The sequence below is a fragment of the Natrix helvetica genome, assembly GCF_964273705.1.
Source record: "Natrix helvetica genome assembly, chromosome: 8".
Classification (NCBI taxonomy): domain Eukaryota; kingdom Metazoa; phylum Chordata; class Lepidosauria; order Squamata; family Natricidae; genus Natrix; species Natrix helvetica.
In genome coordinates, this window is record NC_138559.1 from 5,060,342 (window position 1) to 5,081,068 (window position 20,727).

The 20,727-nt window shown below is 46.4% G+C and overlaps 1 protein-coding gene across 7 annotated transcripts in view; it reads right to left on the bottom strand.

Annotated features, from left to right (window-relative positions):
- ANK1 (ankyrin 1) overlaps nt 1–13,293 on the bottom strand; it is a 262,003-nt gene extending 248,710 nt beyond the window's left edge. For 5 of the 7 annotated variants that reach the window (XM_081960864.1, XM_081960865.1, XM_081960863.1 and 2 more), the window contains exon 1: nt 13,090–13,292. In XM_081960864.1, the coding sequence (XP_081816990.1) occupies nt 13,090–13,215 (126 nt within the window). In that variant the 5' untranslated portion in view covers nt 13,216–13,292. Of the gene's footprint in view, nt 1–13,089 lie in introns of all 7 variants that reach the window. The other 2 variants (XM_081960867.1, XM_081960869.1) reach the window with 2 other exon arrangements.
- Between the last annotated feature and the right edge of the window lie 7,434 nt (nt 13,294–20,727).

The following is a 20,727-nucleotide window of genomic DNA, read 5'->3' on the forward strand; positions in this document are numbered from 1 at the left end:
GAGCCCTCGTCTGAGCTTCCCTCAGCCCCCAGGACTGGCCCATGTTCCTCCCCAACCTCCTCACTCTTCGACTCTGTAGTTTTTGATGTACGACCAAAGTTGAGCCCAAAATTTCTGTTTCTAAGCAAGACAGTTGTTAAGTGAATTTTCCCCCATTTTACAACCTTTCTTGCCACCGTTGTTAAGTGAATCAGTACAGTTATTAAGATAGTAACACGGTTGTTAAGTGAATCCAGTTTCCCCATTGACTTTGCTTGTCAGAAGGTTCCCAAAAAAAGGGGGGAGTGTCACATGACCCCAGGACACTGAAACCATCATATGTCTGAGTCAGTTGCCAAGCGTCTGAATTTTGATCAGGTGACCATGAGGATGCTACAACGGTTGCAAGTGTGAAAAACGGTCATAAGTCACTTTTTTCAGGGCAATAGTAACTTCCAATGGTCACTGAATGAACTATTTTAAATCAAGGACTAGCTGTGTTAGCTAAGTGTGACTTCCCACCTTTGCTTAAGGATTTTATTATTTCTTTCTTTCTTTCTTTCTTTCTTTCTTTCTTTACTTATTTATTTATGGAATTTATATTTATATTGAGTCGCACATGGCGACTCAAGGCAGCTTACAGAATATAAAACCTCCTATAAAAACAATAAAACTAATAAAAGAAGAGTCATATAACAAACTAGCTGGATACCTGTGCTTCTCTACGAAATTATGTGGTCGGGCTTCATTGACACTTAAAGCCTGAAAATTAATTTAGAATGTGTAACTCCTTAGCATCAGAGCGTGTTAATATAAGGCAACTGGCAATTGGAACAGAGTTCCTTTCAGGTGGGGAGGGGAAGTAGAATGTGTAACTCCTTAGCATCAGAGCGTGTTAATATAAGGCATTAATGCGTGCTAACATAATACTATATAAGAAATATGATGATCTGATGGTCATTTCGAAAAATCCTTTCTTAGTGAGCACCTAGAAGCCAAGAGGAATATATGTGCCGAATTTAAAGTTTGTAGGCTTTACAGTTCTGGAGGTTGAGATTGTCTTTGCAACGTTTCGGCAGGATCTCACCTGCCATCTTCAAGCTGTGGGCTTAAAATGTGGGCTTAAAATGTGATCGGAGCTGCCGTCTTTCTGTAAGTCTTGGTGGGAGGGGATGGGGTGCTGGCTTTGTTTCAGTAAGTGGAATGATTGGTTGTGTGGTTGTATCATGATTGGTAGATTGGTGCTGATTGGTGCAGGCTGTGTGTGCATTGTTGTTTTGTATTTTAACGGCTTGGGTGGTGGGTGGTGTTCGTTTATTGGCTAGGGCTGGTTTCCACAAGCACAATATCAGGACAGCCTTCACCACTGACCAAAAAATAGCCAACATCTTAAGAAACCCCAAAGACAAAATCCAGTTAGAAAACCAAGGAGTCTACAAAATACCATGCAAAATCTGCCCAGCAATATACATAGGACAAACAAACAGAAGAATAAATGCACACATCACAGAACACAAGAACGCAGTAAGAAAAAAAGAAAAAACTTCCTCCCTTTTCCAGCACCTTAAAGCTACAGGACATGAAATCAACTTTGAAGGAGCCAGGTTAATCTCCAAAACAGAACACCTCCACAAGAGAATAATCATGGAAGCCATCGAAATAGAGAAACACCCCCACAGCATGAACAAACGTGATGATACCTCCCGCCTACCAAACATCTGGAAACCAGCCCTAGCCAATAAACGAACACCACCCACCACCCAAGCCGTTAAAATACAAAACAACAATGCACACACAGCCTGCACCAATCAGCACCAATCTACCAATCATGATACAACCACACAACCAATCATTCCACTTACTGAAACAAAGCCAGCACCCCATCCCCTCCCACCAAGACTTACAGAAAGACGGCAGCTCCAATCACATTTTAAGCCCACAGCAAAGACAATCTCAACCTTACACGGGAAAAGACCCGAATACAACAAAACCAGCATATATATATATATATATATATATAATAAAATCACACACCCACCCCAGCGACAGCACCTCACACGAGTCATTTCATGTATCATGCATCACTTTTCCTTTCTCTTTTTCCCACATTGGCAAGAAACATCTGGAATAGCTTGGTGGAAGAGAAGGTGATGGGGCCAAAGCTTTCCAGGAAGTTCCCATGGATGTAGGTGGCCTTGAAATGGAGTTTCCCTGTTCCCGGTCCAACATCTTAATGGAAAAACCACAATGGCTTTGTACTTATTTTCCTCTTCTTCAGCCAACAAAAGGTCATTGTTTTTGTTTTATGTCATTCTCCAGCCAATTCTGCTGAATGCTGAATAGCAACCATCCTGCATCTTCTCCAGACCTTGTAGAATAGATGAGATGGCTTCCTCTCTAACCAAGTTTGGGATTCCCACCATCTTAGGCCTAGAATAACAGAGTTGGATGGTACCTTGTGGGTCATCTAGTCCAACCCCCTGCCCAAGCAGGAGACCCCTACATCATTTCTGACAGATGGCAATCCAATCTTGTCTTCAAAGCGTGCAATGATGAAGCTCCCACAACTTCTAAGGCAGCTTCTGTTCCACTGGTTGATTGTTCTCACTATTAGGAGGTTTCTCCTGAGTTGTAGGTTAGTTCTCTCCTTGATTAATTTCCATCCATTGCTTCTTCTCCTGCCTTCAGAATCAGAACTAGAATAGAGTTGGCCTTGTAGGTCATCTAATCCAGCCATCTGCCCAAGGATGAAATACACCATTTCTGACAGATGGCAGTCCAATCTCTTCTTGAAAACTTCCAGTGATGAAGCTCCCACAATTTCTGAAGGCAACTGGGGCAGAGGTGCTATTCACTTACTTTCCCTACCAGTTCGCAAATGTCCACGCATGTGCTCGGCCTTCCACGCATGCGCTTTGATCACGCGTGTGGCTTGCATGCATGTATGCGGCTTGAAAATATGCCTAAATAGAACAGCAGAAAGCCAGGTTGGGTGGGCGGGCTCACCCACGATTTCCACTACCAGTTCGGGCGAACCAATCAAAACTGGCTGAATACTACCTCTGGCCTGGACACTGAGGTTGTAAGAACCATCCTGGTCTCATTCTAGAACAGGGGTGTCAAACTCAAGGCCCAAGGCTGTCAGAGTATTGCAGGAAGCTGTCGCAGCTGAAAACGGAGCTTGGAAGCCCATTTTCATTGGCAGATGCTCGGGTCACCACAGGCGCCCCCAACATGAGTGACGTCAAACTGGCCACTCTGGCCACATCCATTCTGCCCCCCTCCCGAGGTCAAACACAACTCTGATGCGGTTGTCAATGAAATCGAGTTTGACACCCCTGCTCTAGAACAACAAAACACACATCACAACTGTTTCAGGCTGCAACTTCCTTATTGGATCACCCCAAAATGACAGCTCTGTTTTGTGACTTTGAAAGATGGGTCAGCAAAACTGGGTTGAACCAGGGTTGTCCTACCTTGGCAACTTTTAAGATTTATGGACTTCAACTCCCAGAATTCCCCAGACAGCAGGGCTGTGCTTTATTCCTCTCAAGCATGAAAGGAACTGAAAGAGCACACACCTTTGGGACTTATGGTAGCATGAATTGCTTCCAAACAATTGCTACCAACATGCCTTCCATTGAGGTCCTGTATACTGCACAAATCAAAAAGAGGGCTGTGACAGACCTCTACAGACCCCTCGCATCCTGGACATAAATTGTTTCAACTTCTACCCTCAAAACGAGGCTAGGGAGCACTGCACATCAGAACAACTAGACACAAGGACAGTTTTTCCCCCATGCCATCACTCTGCTAAACTAAAAGCTTATGCACTGAAGACAAATTCCGTGTATGTCCAATCACACTTGACCAATAAAGAATTGAATTGAATTCTATTCAATTCTATTTCTATCCTATCCTATCCTACATTCTATTTTATTCTCCTATTCTATTGTATTCTCTATTCTCAATTCTCTATTCTATTCTATTTTATTCTCTACTCTATTCTATTATTCTATTCTATTCTATTTTATTCTCTATTCTATTCTATTATTCTATTCTATTCTATTTCTATCCCCAGGATGGTGAACCTATGGCATGCGTGCCACAGGTGGCCCGCGGAGCCATTTATCAGGGCACGTGAGTCGTTGCCCTGTCAGCTGCCCAGCACGCATGCGCTGGCCAGCTGAGTTCAGCCTTTTTTGAAGCCATTTTCGCCCTCCCCAGGCTCCAGAGGCTTTATAGGAGCCTGGGGAGGGCAAAAAGAGCCTCCCCCCAGAGGCCCTCCAGAGGCTTCAGGAGCTTCCCAGAATGGGCAAACCGGAAGTTCGGGAATGGACTTCCGGTTTGATCGTAGGGTCGGTTTAAGCCCTCCGGAGGCTTCAGGGACCTTCAGGAGGCTTCCCTGAAGCCTCCGGAGGGGTTTGCTGATAGGGTCATTTTTAGTCCTCCGGAGGCTTCAGGGAAGCCTCCAGAAGGTCCCTGAAGTCTCCGGAGGGCTTAAACTAACCCTACGAGTAGGGTCACTTTTAGTCCTCCGGGAAGCTTCAGGGAAGCCTCCTGAAGGTCCCTGAAGCCTCCAGAGGGCAACCGGGGGGCAGGGGGGGCTGTTTTCGCCCTTCCCAGGCTCCTATAAAGCCTCTGGAGCCTGGGGAGGGCAAAAAAACATGCAAAAAGGGAGGCACCTCTCATGCGTGCCTGCGCTCAGGGGGGTCGCTCATTGCATTATGGGTGCGGCACGCCTGCGCACGACCCCCCTGCGCTCCCCCTTATGGCATGCGAGCCAAAAAAGGTTCGCCATCACTGCTCTATCCTATCCTATATTCTATTCTATTCTATTTTAATTTTCTATTCTATTCTTCTATTCTATTCTATTCCTATGTCTATGTCTATTCGCCAGAGCATCATCCTTCAGGAATGGAGCATTTCATGCGAATCGCTGAACCGCTATCCCCGCTGACAGCTCTTCCCTCTCCAACCCCAGAAGCTACTGAGTCCCTCTGGAGAAATCAACCGATTTTATGCAACCAAACCAAACAAACAAACAAAAAAGACTATTTGGTGGTTTTATTTAGAAAAGCCACAAACCACTGCAGTAGCCTCCCTCCTATAGCTACCTGCAATATATTGAGCCCTTCCCTATCAATATATCGATCATCTTAATATCAAACATAAGGCATTTTCTGCCTGGAATACACCTGAGATATTGAAGAGGGAAAATAACATAGCTAAATTGCAAGTTGCCGAAAAGACAAGCAGGCACAAAACAAGGTTTCGGCAACGTGAAGTCATAGCTTTTCATCTAAGCAGCCCACCACCATTTTTTTTCTTTTCCTGACCCGTTACTACAGTGCCCATCATCCCCAGACCACGCGGGATGGGAACATTTAAGTCAGAGAATAACTAAAACAGCAGTGAGTCCTGACATGCATTTCCTTCACCCCCACAACTTTATCAGCACCTAACAAAAAGGCATGATTAAGTTGTATAAGCATTGAGTTCTCTTGAACTCATCATTAAATGATTTTTTTTTAAAATGAAAACTTAAAAGGGAGAAGAAGCCAAAAAAATGATAAAATTAACTCAAGGTGATTCAGTGAGGAATTCTGCAGTTCAAAATAAGAGGAGGATTGTAAACTTCACGAACAACACTTAGAAATATAGAATGGGTTAAACCAGGCTTAATAGCAGGGACTGTGAGGGGGCGTCTTGGAGTCTTAGTGGACAACCAGCTAAACATGTGCCAGAAGTGTGGGAGACAGTCAAGATCATGTCAATTGCTAATACCACGCTATGAAGCCTTAGTAAGATCACACCTATAGTACTGCATCTAGTTTTGGATGTAAAAAAGATGTTGAGACTCTAGAAAAAGTGCAGAGAAGAGCAACCAAGATGATGAAGGGGCTGGAGGCTAAAACATACGATGAACGGTTGCAGGAACTGGACATGGCTAGTCTAGGGAAGAGAAGGACCAGGGCAGACATGTTAGTAGTGTTCCAATATTTGAGGGGCTGCCACAGAGAGGAAAGGGGTCAAGTTATTTTCCAAAGCACCCGAACGCCAGACAAGGAATAATGGATGGAAACTAACTAAGGAGAGAAGCAAACTGGAACTAAGGAGAGATTTTCTGACAGTGAGAGCAATCAACCCATGGAACAGAAGCTGCCTTCGGAAGTTGTGGGAGCTTCATTCCTGGAGGCTTTCAAGAAGATATTGGACTGCCATCTGTCAGAAATGGGGTAGGGTCTCCTGCTTGGGTAGGGCTTTAGACTAGATGACCTACACAGTCCCTTCCAACTCTGTTAATTTGTACTGCATCTGATCAAATTGTTCTTCTACATTGAGTTGTGTTTAGCACCCAGGGCTGACTGGCCAGTTCCACAAACATCAATGTTTTTAGCTTCCAATCAATCAGTCAATCAAACAATCAATTGCTTGTCATGGGCAAGGCACACAGAATCTTGTCATGATACAACTACATGGAAAGCCCAAACCCCACCCCCTTTTCATCTGCAGGTTCAAATCAGTAATGGTATCCAGAGGTCGTATTCTGCTGGTTCGCACTGGTTCAGGCCAACCGGTAGTGGTGGCGGTGCAAGGCTCCGCCCATCCACCCAGATGTCCTTCTGCGCATGCCCAGATATGTAATGGTATCAGTACCATGTAAGGGTGTAATGATAATGAGTAATGGTATCCTCTTATCTTCACTACCGGTTTGGTAGTGGGAGCACACGGGCGTCTGGGCATGCACAGAAGGTCCGTGATGACGTCTGGGAGAGCCTCGCACCACCATCACTACCGGTTCGCCCAAACCAGTGCAAAGTGGCAGTATACCACCTCTGGTACAAATGTCAAATGCCTTCAAACCTATTTGTCTGCTTCATGTGCATTTCCAGAGGAGTTGCGCAACAGAACACAAACTGAGTTTTAAACCACACACACACAAACAAACAAAAAATAAGCAAAACAAACTCGGTACAGGTTGAAAAATACATTTTAAAAAAGACGGTTGAATTGACCTGGGTGAATCTGTTGTGCAAATCCAACCTAAACAGCAAGTGTAGGGAAAAAATCTAACCTGTTTCTTAAATGCTTTCATCTGGGGGAAGCATGCAAAACGAGCAACGGTTTTCTCGTTACCTAAGGATTTTCTCTGCTGTATTTTTTCATTCTGTCGCTTTGCCCGTGTCCCCAAAATACTTTTGAGTTCTTGTCCTGTTGTGCAACATCCTGCAGAAAACTAGGTTAAGCCCAGCAAAATGGAGCATGTCCACCGATGTGGCGTTTATCAAAGCATCGAACTCAACTAGCAAACGAATTAAAAGCCGGTGGAGTCAATCACCTGCAAATCAAAGGCAAGGACAGACTTTTTAAAAGCAGCTGGCTGCAAAAGCAGCACTTCCGACAGCTTCGCCTCCCTCCAAAAAGTGACAATCAAATATTTTCAAATTTGAGCCTGAAGGCAGCCGTGTTTTCCCTTCTGTTTCATTCTGGAAAAACGATACACTTGCTTCTAAATATAGAAGATCCATTCAGATAATACGGAGAAAAATCTGGACTGGATCTATCAAATTCGTTTTCGGGTTTTTTTTCCAAAGCCATCTCCAACCACAGGCAATTTACTACATCCTACGCCAATAAATTGTGTGTGTTAATTAGGAGTTGTGTGACGTGGATTGTGGCCGCAGCAGCTCCTTCCTTGTGTCTGCGAGGGTCAGTTTAATTGAGTTCCTTCCCAGGGCACTTCCTTCACATGGGGGGGGGAGTATCTTATCTCCTTTATCCTCCTGATTTTTTTTGCCCCTATTTTTACCGCCCATATTATCACATTGCCGGCGTAATTTATCGCCACGGATTGTGGTGAAATAAAACACAGAGCCAAAATATAGATCTGCATAAGTTACTGCATCATTCCTTTGCAGTCAGGCAACAAAATAATAATAAATGGGTTATCCAACCAGAAACATACAGCTGAGGATCAGACAGTAGAAATTTCACTTGTAAAGCTTAATCTAGGTGAAATTATAAGAAAAGGAAGGATACAGCTGGGTTGGTTTTCATCTGTGCCATTCATCTTTTGATCAAACTTCCCTGCAGCTGTTTTTAAGCTTCAATTCTTTCTCCTTACACAGCATATATGAGACAACTACTGTACATTAAGTGCAAGGTTTTTTTTTCTGGTCCTACACAAAATACACAACCACCTATGAAGTGTGGAGACGTTCTGCTGTAGTCCTTACACAACATTTGTGCAGTGAAACGGAAAAGGAAGAGTAGCTGAATGGAATACGAACATTTTACTATAGCGTAAATATTAAGACAATGTACATTTTCAGGGACTGCAACCGACGCATCGGACGTTTAAACAGATGCAATAAAACAATTCTGAGTTACACGTATACGGCTTAGGCAGGTATTCCTCGACTTTACGACCACGATTGAGTCCAGAATGTATCAGGGAATGCTAAGGCAGAAATTTGTGAGGTGAGTTTCGCTCACTTTTACGACTTTCCTTGCCATATTTGTTAAATGAATCATTGCAGTGGGTAAATTTTTAACCTGGTTATGAAGTGAATCTTGGCTTCCCCATTGCTTGCTCAGAAGCTCACAAAAGGGGACACTGCAACCGTCATAAATGTGAGTCAGTTGCCAAACGCCTGGATTTTGATTACGTGACTATGGGGATGCTGCAAGTGTGGAAAAAATGGTCACAAGTCACTTTTTTCAGCGCCACTGTATCTTCCAACGGTCACTAAATGAACTGTCATAAGTCAAGGACTACCTGAATACCTGAAACATCTCAGGAACTATCAGAATTGTTTCTGCTGCAAAAAAAAAAACATTTTATACTGCCACACTTTGAAATGATACAGGATCTTGATTGCTTTCGATAGGCGTCCAGTATCATTTCTTCCTTACCCATATTTTGATATATTAATCAAGGTTTTGCAAAACGAATTCATGAGACTCATGAGGTCCACTCCCAGGAGTATCAAAGGAAGGTAATCTAAAGGGATCGTGTTCAGGGGATACAGCTCGGCAAGGGTACGATCCAAGACTGAGGTTGATGGGACTTGTAGTCCAGCTGTATTTGGAGGACAGTAGGGCAGAACATTTTGGAGGGCGAATATGTTTATGTAATGTATACAAAAACACCATATTGCTGTGGTTGTTATTGTAATGGCTGACAAACGAAATAGCAAAGCTCCCCCTTAAAACACAAGCAAACCTTACTTTTAGGGTACCACAAAACTCAGTTGTTGCTAGTGCAAAGGGCCTGCAATGCAACTTTGACAAAGGAGAACAGGGGATGGATACATACACCAAAACCTGCTTGACTACAAAAGGCCGTTTTAACAGATTATTCTGGGTTCGTCCCAAGCATTTCATTCTTAAAGAGAATGCCAGTTAAATCCTGCCTATTTTTTTTTCAAAAACTTAAGAAATTGGACAGCGATTTGTCTGAAATGATGAAGGGTCTCCTGCTTTAGAAGGGGGTTGGACTGTAGACCTCCGAGGTCCCTTCCAGCTCTGGTATTCCATTATTCTGTTAAACTTCCCTAGATGGGCAGCAACGGCCAACCCAGGGTTATGTAAAGTGGTGTCTTTTATCAGAACCAAATGATGCTAAAAATAAACCCGTGGGATATATAGGTTTCCAGGCTAACACGCACATCGAGTCAGGGACTACAACCAGAGGGGGTTTGAAATAAGTAACATATGTGCTAGTCGTTCCCGACTCTTCCATTGAGGACCTGTACACTGTACGAGTCAAAAAGAGGGCCATGAAAATATCTACAGACCCCTCCCATCCTGGACATAAATTGTTTCAACTCCTACCCTCAAAACGATGCTATAGAGCACTGCACACCGCTAGACACAAGGACAGTTTTTTCTGGAAGGCCATCACTCTGCTAAACAAATAATTCCCTCACCACTGTCAAACTATTCACTAAGGCTGCATTACTATTACTATTAATCTTCTCATTGCTCCTATCACCCCTCTCCTCCCACTTATGACTGCAGGACTTTAACGGTTGCTTGTATCCTTATGATTTATATTGATTTGATTGGTTTCCAAGGATGATTTGCTTATTTGTACCCTAAGACTATCATCAAGGGTTGTAACATGATTCTTGATGAATATATTTTATTCTCCTTATGTCCACTGAGAGCATATGCACCAAGACAAATTCCTTGTGTGTCTAATCACATTTGGCCAATAAAGAATTCTATTCTACTCTACTCTACTCTACTCTACTCTACTCTACTCTACTTTACTCTATTCTATTCTATTCTATTCTATTCTATTCTATAGAATGTATCTTGTCTTTTATGTACACTGAGAGCATTTGCACCAAAGACAAATTCCTTGTGTGTCCAATCACAGTTGGCCAATAAAGAATTCTATTCTATTCTTCTATTCTATTCTATATTTCTATTCTGTTCTATTCCATTCTATTCAATTCTGCACTGCTCTGTTCTGCTCTACACTATTCTATTCTACACTCTGTTCTATTCTTCTATTCTATTCTACACTTTCTATTCTATTCTATTTTCTATCCTATTCATATTCATCTATGCTATTCTGTTCCATTCCATTCCATTCTATTCCATTATTCTATTCCATTCCATTCCATTATTCCATTCCATTCCATTATTCCATTCCATTCCATTCTACTGTATCACTGTCTGTACATTTGACCTTTTCCCTTTCTGTCTAATTTAAAAAAAAGGAAAGTTGTAAAATTTGAAGGTCTAACACACACACATGGAGAATGCTTGTGGCCTTGGGCCTTGAACTGCACCTCCTTCCTTTAAATGAGCAACTAGAGAAAGTCCATCCTTGGAAGTCATTCTGGATATTATTATTATTCGATTGTATCACAGCGGCCAGTTTTTTCGCCAGATTTGGCATTGATTACTAGTCGGGCCCCACCCAGGGGCCTAGGACGTCGTAACGTATTTTCGTAATATACGTGCAGATCCAAGCAGTGCAAGCTTTTTGCATTTGACTGATGGTGATTTTGTCAAGTTTTAACTGTTTTAAATGTAATTCCAGTGCTTTTGGAATAGCACCCAGTGTGCCGATTACCACTGGAATTACCACTGCTGGTTTGTGCCATAATCGTTGGATTTCGATTTTTAAGTCTGCTATCCCCTGGTATTCCGATGTCTATGATTGTAACCTTATTTTTCTCAACCAGTGTGATGTCTGGTGTGTTATGCACCAGTATTTTGTCCGATTATTATTATTATTATTATTATTATTATTATTATTATTATTATTATTATTATTATTATTATTATTATTATTATTATTATTATTATTATTATTATTATTTCTCTCTCTCCTTTCTGACAGTGCTAGAGATGGCATCCCAAACCACCAAGTTACACTTGGGTGGAAACTTCCATCTCCCATTCCCCCCTCCCCCCAAAAACCCTCAACCCATCCTCCCCCCCCCCCCCCAATCCACGTATACCTCATCTCACCTGACTTCTGGACACTGCATTACAAACCTGGACTCTCAGAAGGAGTTTCAGGCATTCTAGAGAAAGATGGCTGACTTTAAAAAAAATGCTGGGAACGAAGGGGGGGGGCAGGGAAACCAAAAAGTACCCTTGATTCTTCATCAGAAGGGGTAACTCTGCATCTTTCCCCCCCCCTCCTTGGGTCACTAGGTGCAGGAACTTCTAGAGTCAGGCAAAACTGCCAGGAATCCAAAATCTCCCAAAGGACTGGGATGACAAGAGGTTTCTCCCTAAATGGAACCTCCAGTGAAAGAGGCAGTCTACCCTCCAATCACAGCTACCGGTAGGAAGGGAGAGGGATGGGCTCCCCTTCTTTTTTTTCTTTTTTTTTAGGTCCTGCTGGCAGCTTCCATGGCAGAACCATGAATGAAAGAAGAGCTCCCCCACTTTCTGATGGGCTCTTGGCCACACCATCTCTCCCCCCCCCCAACCTCACCCTCCTCCTCCTCCTCCTGCTGCGGGGGTCAAACTACAAACACCATCAGCCCCAGCCTGGGGAAATGCTTTGGTCCAGAAGCCAATCATCCTTGGAAAAGCCCAAAGTCGTCCAGGCCCAGCGACTGGAGGACAACGGGACCGGGTCAGGTGCTGGTCAGCTCCTTTCTATAGCAAGCCGCCCCTTTCCAGGGCGGACAGCTCCGGGCGAGGCTCCCCCACCCCCCCGGCCTTGCCTGCACCCCGAGGGGCGCAACTTCCCAGCCCCGAGCCCAGAGGGACCCTCTCCCCGCAATACGAGCCCCGCGGTGCCGCTCCTTCCCCGTCCGGGGCCCCCCGCCCGGAGCCCCAGCCCCACAAAGAGGAGCAGCAGACATTCCACGTCCCGGGACGCTGCAGAGCCCGAGGGTGAGACCGGGAGCTGCGTCGATCCCCAACCTCCAAAGGAGCGCGAGCGGGGAGGAAGAGGAGGGGAAGAAGAGAAGAGGGAGAAGAGGAGGAGGGGGTAAGGGAGGAAGAAGAGGAGGAAGGGGGTGAGGAAGAGGAGCAGCAAGAAGGGGGGAAGGGGAGGAGGAAGTAGAGGAGAAAGAGGAGGGGGAGATGAGGGAGAAGAGGAAGAGGAGCAGCAGGAAGGGGGAAGGGGAGGAGGAGGAAGAGGAGGGGAAGAAGAGAAGAGGGAGGAGGAGGGGGAAGGGAGGAAGGGGGAAGGAAGAGTAGGAGCAGGAAGGGGGAAGGGGAGGAGGAAGTAGAGGAGGAGGAAGAGGAGGGGAAGAAGAGAAGAGGGAGAAGAGGAGGAGGGAGGGGAGGAAGAAGAGGAAGAGGAGCAGGGGAGGGGGAGGAAGAAGAGGAAGAGGAGCAGGGAAAGGGGCGGAAGAAGAGGAGGGAAAGAGGAGGAGGAGAAAGAAGAAGGGGGGAGGAGGAAGGGAAGAAGAGGAGGAAGAAGAGGAGCAGGGGAAGGAGAGGAAGAAGAAGGGGAGGAGGAAGGGGAAAGGAAGAGAGGAGGAAGAAGAGGAAGAGAAAGGGAAGAAGAGAAGGATGAGGAGAGGAAGAAGAAGGGAAGAAGAGGAAGAGGAGGAGAGAAAGGGAAGAGGAGGGCTGGGGGGGAGCGGCCGTGAGGCACGTGGCCCCGGCCGGGCTGACCTTCTTCTTGCGGTCCCGGGAGCGGTTGCGGCGCTTGCGGTTGGTCTCCTCCTTCTCCTTCTGCTCCTGCAGGGCCTGCGCCTCGATGTCTTTGATCTTCTTCAGCTGCTTGGCCGCTTGAGCCATGGCGCGGCCGGGAGGCGCCGCGGCAGTCCAGCCGCCGAGCGGGAGCTGCGCATCGGCCGGGCCGGGCTAGAGACGGCCGGGCTAGAGGCGTCCGGGCGGCGGGCGGGGTCAGGCGTCTGGGCGTGGAGGGCGCGGGGAAGCGCGCAGCATGGCCCGGCGGGGCTGCGCGGGGGGGGGGGCGCCTGGAGGCCGCCTCCTGCCAGCCCACCGCCCCCTGCCCGGGCCGCGCCTTCTCTCCTCCTCCTCCTCTTCCTCCTCCAGCGGACAGCCGCTTCCAACCAGCGCAGCGCCCGCCAAGGTAGCCAAAGGCAGGAGAGCGCCTCTGCTGCAGTGTTTGCTGCTGCTGCTGCTGCGGCTCCTGCGCGTCTCCCCGGCTCCGGAGCCGCAGCGCGGGCGCGAGCCGTGCAATAGCGGCAAGCGGCGACCCGGAGCGATACAAGGCTGGAGGGTTGAGGGCGGGGGGATTCGAACCACCGATGCAGCTGCGCCTCTGCCAACCAAGACTCCCCCCCACCTACCTACCTACCCCCACGCACCCATTTTGTTCCCGACCCCATCCCTCCTTCCGCCCCAGCTTTGCGTGCAGGAGCCGCTTCCCAGCTCGGACACCCCCCCTCCCCGGAGGAAGGAGCGTGGATGGGGAAGGGGTTGGCGCGGACCCAGCGCCCCGGGTGGTTTCCACGGGGAGACCGGCGGGAAAGGGAGAAAGCGGAGTTCCCTGAGCGTGTGCAGAAAATGCTCTGCTCCTGGCCAGTTTTGGAGGTTGGAAATCCGCGCCCCCCCCCCAAAAAAAAAAGTAAAAAAGGAGGTTCGGGATAGTACTTGGAAAGCCCTCCCCCCCACGCGTCGTCGTCCCCCGCCCCGTTCAATTTTCTCGGTTTTTTTCCAGTTGCAAAAGAAATGTTGTGGGGTTTTTTGTCGCATTTCTGTGACCACGTTTACAACTTCGTTTTATTCAGGTTGTGGTTTGATCTTGGCTTGTTGACGTTGGGTTTTTTGCAGCTGCAATGGAATTGTTTTGGAGTGGGGGTGCCTGCCTGCATTGAATCTCAGCCAGGATCTCAAAACTTAAGTAGACACACACACAAAATCAAAAAATGATTTTGCCCACAATTACTGACAGGTGTGAATCATTACAAAGCACACCAATTCTGGTTTGTTGCAGTGGTGGGTTACAGGCGGTATGCCCCGATACCGGTACAGGTGTACCGGAGCCAGCCCAGAGCACCGGACACCATTCCAGTACGGTGCTCCGGAGGGCCCAGCCTCCCGCCTAAGCTCCTTACTGGAGTTTAAAGGCTTCCGTGCAGGAGCATGGCGCATACAGGGCCTGGGCAACGTTCCACAGAGCAGCTGGAGCATTGTGCAGGCGCATGGCATATACGGCAGCTGCGCAACACTCCATGGAGCATCGCGAAGGCGCTTGAACGCACGCACGCACTGCCATACCAGTTGGAATGGGATTTGCAGCCCACCACTGGTTTGTTGTTGTTAGTTGTGAAATTGCATCCGACCCATCGCGACCCCAGGGACAAAGTTCCTCCAGGCCTTCCTGTCCTTTACTAGTATAGGTCTCCTGTGTGAGCAGGGGGTTGGACTAGATGACCTCCAAGGTCCCTTCCAGGTCCGATGAACATTGGTTTAGCGCCTTGATGAACCCAATCTTTGTAAAAATCCGTATGAAGTAAAAAAATAACATTTCTTAGAAATCGAGCTGAACGCCATGTAACTTTGTAGACATCCTTAAGTAGTTGTCGTGGCAACAATACCAAAAATTGTTTGCCAGTGCTCCTTCCAGACTGGTATTTTCAACTTCTCCCAGTACAGGCAGTCCTTGACTTACGACCGCAATCAAGCCCACATTTTCTGTCATTAAGTGAAACATGGGTAAATCATTTTCCCCCATTTCTTACCATAGTTGCCACTGCAGTCGTTAAGTTAGTCAGCCGGTTGTTAAATGAATCTAGTTTCCCCATTGACTTTGCTCATGGGAAGGTGGCAAAAGGGGATCATCACGTGACCCTTGGACACTGCGACCGTCATAAATATGCATCTAAATTTTGATTCCCTGATCATGGGGATGCTGCAAAGGCCGTATCTGTTGAAAGATAAGTCATAAGTCACATTTTGCAGGGCTGTTGTAACTTTGGTCACTGAATGAACTTACCTGCATTATTTGTCCCCCACAGAAGGTGGATGCTAACTAGTTTTCTAAGCATCTAAGACAGGGTTCTCCAACCTTGGCAACTTTAAGACTTGTGGACTTCAACTCCCAGAATTCCTCAGCCAGCTTTGCTGATCTAAGGAGCTGGTTTCACAAAGTTTTCTTCTCCTCCTCCTCCTCCTTCTCCTTCTTCCTTCTTATTTTTTATTCTTCAGGTTGTACTTCTTCTTTTTTTTCCTCTTCCTTTTCCTCTTCTTCTTCTACATCGTCTTCTCCTTCTCCTTTCTTCTTCTACTACTTCTTTTTCTTCCTCTTTCTTCTCCTTTTTTTCTTCTTCTTCCTCTTCTTCTTCTTCTTCTTCTGTCGTTGGACATTGGCAATCATGTTGGCAATCCTATTTTTATGAACAGCCGCACGAAAAAATGCTCCAGGGTATTTTGGGGCCATTTTTTAGGCCATAAATGGTCCCAAAACAACCTGATAACAGCTTGCAAAACGGCCCGAAAATGGCCACAAAAACACGCAAAAACAGGCATGTGACACCAGCCAGCTGGCCTTCAGATTTCCGGTGCTCCGGCACACGCACATGGATGTGCGTTCCGGTTTGGGCACTTGGGGCCGAAAAGGTTCCCCATCACCAGAGGAGACAGTCACTGGCATAGGTTCTCCTGCCTGAGCAGGGGGCTGGACTAGAAGACCTCCAAGGTCCCTTCCGACTCTATTCTGAAAAATGCATAGAATGGCCAGACTGGTGTAGGATTGAAATAGGGGTGACATAGGGTGGGGGAGTTATGGGGACATCCAGCGTAATGAATCCCTGGGATCTTGTGCAGCATTGTAAGGCAAGCATGCGCCAGTGTTCAGAAGTCTAAATTCCCCCCACTGCCATTCAAAGACCATTCAAAGTCGTGTGAATCAACACAACGACAGGGGAGTTTTATGATAGTTTTGCAGATTACACTAAGTATTGTTTTGTTCGAGCTGGATTTATTAGGTAGGTACAACACAGCCAACCTCCCACAACACGCTAAGCCTCAAAGTGTAGTTTACAAAATCCCCAGTCATTGTGCTACCACAGGATTTGGCTTCGTTTTTCGTGTGCCTGTTTTTAGATTTAAGCAGCCATAGGCTGGGAATCATGCAAGCCGATTCAGAGGAATCTATCACATGTTGGGGAGTTTTCACTGGCTTTGCAAATTAGCTGATTCTGCCAAAAAAAACCAACAAACGGGTAGGTACAACACAGCCAACCTCCCACAACACGCTAAAATGGAGGGCAAACCCTCATTGGGTTAACCTTTTTTTTTTTTGAATGAAGTTTTGTTGGTTTTTTTAGAAATTTACAGGGAAAAGGGTAGTGGAAAAAGTATACAAATTTTGGCAGTTGCGGTAGGTGCCCCCTCCCTCCATACTCATAATATACATCTAAACAAAGTCATTAGTACATAGTAGTATATAGTCAGCATATTAATTCAGTTGGTAATTTCGATCAGTTTATGTCAAAAAGATTTTCTTGTTCATTTTTGTGATCTGAGCTTTCTTGGTATTGCCCCATCTCCCCCCGCCGACCGAGCTCCAGCCCCTCCCGTGTCCTGCGTGTCTGTTGTAGAATCATCTGGTTTTTCTAGGTGCGCTTTGTTTTTTTCCATAAAGGCCTGCGCCTCTATGGGTGTATTAATTCTAACTCTTGTCTCCTCCCAGAATATTAGCATACCTTCAGGCATCAACCATCTGAACCACACCCCCTTCTGGTATAATTTATTCGCTAATTGCGAATAGCTTTTTCTTTTTTCCCTCACTTTCTTGGGGATCTGCTTCAGGATGGTTATTTCCCTATCTTGATATGTCAAGGCTTGCCCCCTTTGTGCACTCAGAATTTCATCTCTTGTACTTTTTCTGAGAAATTTAATGTGTACCTCCCTGGGTACGTTGTGTGTTCTAGCATAAGCTGAATTCACTCTATATACCAGGTGTATCTCCCACCCCATCTGTTGTTTTTCTTTCTGGATGTATTCAGCCAAAATACTTGTCATGATGTCCGTTATGTTTTCATCATCTGCCTCCATCACATTTTGGAATCTAAGGTAAAAGGACATTCTCTCAAACTCTATTTTCATCTGTTGGGTATCAAGTTCTTTGTTTCCTTCTGCACCCCTTCCGCCCCCTCCCTCATCTCAGCCATCCCACCCTCCAAAAGATCCAGTCTCTTTGAGTTCTTATTAATTTGAGCCTGGTTCTCTGTAATTTCTTCTTTCATCTCCTTTAGTTGTTTCTTTATTTCCTCTTGTCCCTGTAAAAGTTGCTGGAACATTTGTTGAAACTCCGTCTCTGTACTTTTAGGTTGCATGAAAGCTGTTATCGTTGATTGTGTACTAGGACTGGAGGTTGCAGATGTCGGGACAGAGGTGGCAAAGCCAGGCTTTCCAGGAGGTGGTCTTTTAGGAGACATTGTTTATGGAATAAAGAGTTCAGTCAGTGTAGAGAATGGTCAGTCAGAACGGCAGAACAGCCAGGCAGAAGAGAGTTTCTCTAATCACCCTGGCAATAGAGCAGAGTTTTTCACTCCAGGGAGTTCAAAAGGTAGCAATCAACAAGAGATTTGTCTGAGTAGCACGGAGACAAAGACCGGAAGCCTGAAGTTTTAAAGGCGGAGTCAGGTTTCACAGTTCATAAAGACAACGGAAGTGTGCCATCTTGCCCTGCCAGCTTCGGGTTTAGAGGCATAACAAAGTTTTCAAAGTTCAAAGTTTCCAAAGTTCCCAGATCATCAGTATATTATGGGGTTAAGTCCGAGAAAGTCACTTTTAGTAAGGGCGTAACATCATTGGTTGGCTCTCCCCCTCCTCCTTCCCCTGGGGCTGAGAGCAGAATTGTTCCAAGCTGCCTGTCCGAGGGGGGGGGGAAATCCCCCTCCCTCCAGCCGTGCCTCTCCAAATCAGCTGGAAGGAAAAGATTTAAGCTGCTGGCAGTTTCTCCAAGTTGGTAAAGGGAATGGAAAGGAGTACGCCTCACCGCACCGCAGCCGCGTCCTTCTGCTTGCTCATTCTCCGCACAGCCTCGCAGCAAAGATGCCGGAGCGTCTCCCCATCATGCTCCCCAGTGCCTGGAGCAAGGTGGGGGGCCCCCCATCGCCCGCCGCCGATCCCGGGGATCCCCCGCGGTGCCGCCCCTCCGGCAGGAGCCTCTACGGGGCGTCCTGTGCCCCCCAAGGAGTGGGGAGCCCACCAGGGAAGCGCGGGGCGAGCAAAGCTTGCCCGTTGCCATCAGCCGCCGGAACCGGAAGACCCTCATTGGGTTAACCTTGATTGTCATTTTACATCATGTATACAACGAAATTGGTTTTAGCCTCACTGGTGCAATCCAGGACAAAAAACACAACATAAATAGTATAAAGAATAATCCCCAATACAAGTAATTAGAGGGATGCTGTGGCTCAGTGGCTAAGATGCTGAGCTTGTCGATCGGAAAGGTTGGCAGTTTGGTGGTTCAAATCCCTAGTGCCTCGAAACGGAGTGAGTTCCAGTTACTTGTCACAGTTTCTGCCAACCTAGCAGTTCGAAAGCACGTAAAAAATGCAAGTAGAAAAATAGGCACCACCTTTGGTGGGAAGCGAACAGCGTTCCGTGCGGCTTCGGCGTTGAGTCATGCCAGCCACATGACCACGGAGACGTCTTCGGACAGTGCTGGCTCTTCCGCTTTGAAACAGAGATGAGCACTGCCGCCTAGAGTCGGGAACGGCTAGCACATATGTGTGAGGGGAACCTTTACCTTTATGCAAGTAATTAGGAAAAAGAAAAAGAAAGGAAAAGGAAAACTTGTCATACATTTCTGTGTGTGTGTGTGTGTGTGTGTGTTTGTGTGTAGAGTGATTGTGGTTGTGTTTAAGAGTCTGACAGCCCAAGGATAGAAACTATTAATACTGACAGAGGAGAATATTTGTAGCTCAGGGTTGAAAGGAGAGTTCATTTATGCTCTCTTGGTTGTTTTCTTGCAGGCCTGAAATTAGGTAAACATACTCAGAGCTAGAAGGGAGTAGGGTTTGTGGGGTGGAAAAGGAGGAGGAGGACAATGATGACTGTGGGGTCTGTGGTGCTCTGAACTTGGTTATTTTCTTGTAGACATTTCATTACCCGAACTAGGTAACATCATCAGTGCTGGTAGGGTGCAGTACTGATACAGGAGTATATTTGTAGCTTCTTCTCCCTACCAGCACTGATGATGTTATCTAGTTTGGTAGTGAAATGCCTGTAAGAAAACCACCAAGTTCAGAGAGCACCAAAGACCCTACAAACCTTTTACTACTACTACTACTACTACTACTACTACTACTACTACTACTACTACTCTTCACAACCCTTGTTCCCTCCTAGCACTGATAACGTTATCTAGTTTGATAATGAAACATCTGTAAGAAAACCACCATTCAGAGGGCATCAAAGACTCCACAATCTTTTTCTCTTCCTCCTCCTCCTCTCCCTCCTCCTCCTCCTCTCCACAACCTTTGCTCCCTTCTACCACTGATGACATAGGGCCCGGGGGTTCCCAGGGTAGTGGTCTCAGAGTGGATCTGATCACAGATTTTTAGAGGCTACTATGAAACGCTGGGTGTATCTTCCCCAACAATCGAGGCAGTTTCAATTGCACTGTGACTGGGTTGATGATCTTTACTATGGGGAATGGTCCCATAAACTTCGGCCCCAGTTTCTTGCTAGGCAGTTTTAATCTCAAATATTTTGTGGAGAGGTAAACCTTCTCTCTCACCTGGAATGGCCGTTGTGGAACCCGGTGTTTATCTTCCTGTTTCTTATAGGTTTGTGCCACTTTAGCCAGTGCCTTTTTGATATTTTCCCAGGTTGATTTCAGCATCGACATCCAATCAGTCAAGCTGACTGAGAAGGGAGGATCCCTTGGATACTCAGGCATTGGGACGAAGTCCATACCGCTCACTATTTTGAACGATGTGAGTCCTGTGCTACTGTGGACAGCATTATTATACGCGACCTCAGCAAAAGATAAAAGGTCTGCCCAATTGGACTGCTGATAGTTCACATAGCATCTCAGGTACTGCTCTATCATGGCGTTCAGTCTCTCTGTTGCCCCATTGGTGCTCGGATGAAAAGCTGAAAAAAAAACCATGAGATGACCCAATGGACCGCAGGAACTCCCTCCAGAACCTAGCCGTGAACGGACCCCTCTGTCTGAGATAATTCTTCAAGGTACTCCATGCAGTTGGTAGATATGCTTCACAAACAGTTTAGCCAGCTTGTGAGCTGAGGGTAGTCCTCTACAGGGTATGAAGTGTGCCTGTTTGGAGAACAGATCTATTACAGTCTAAATCACCGTGTTTC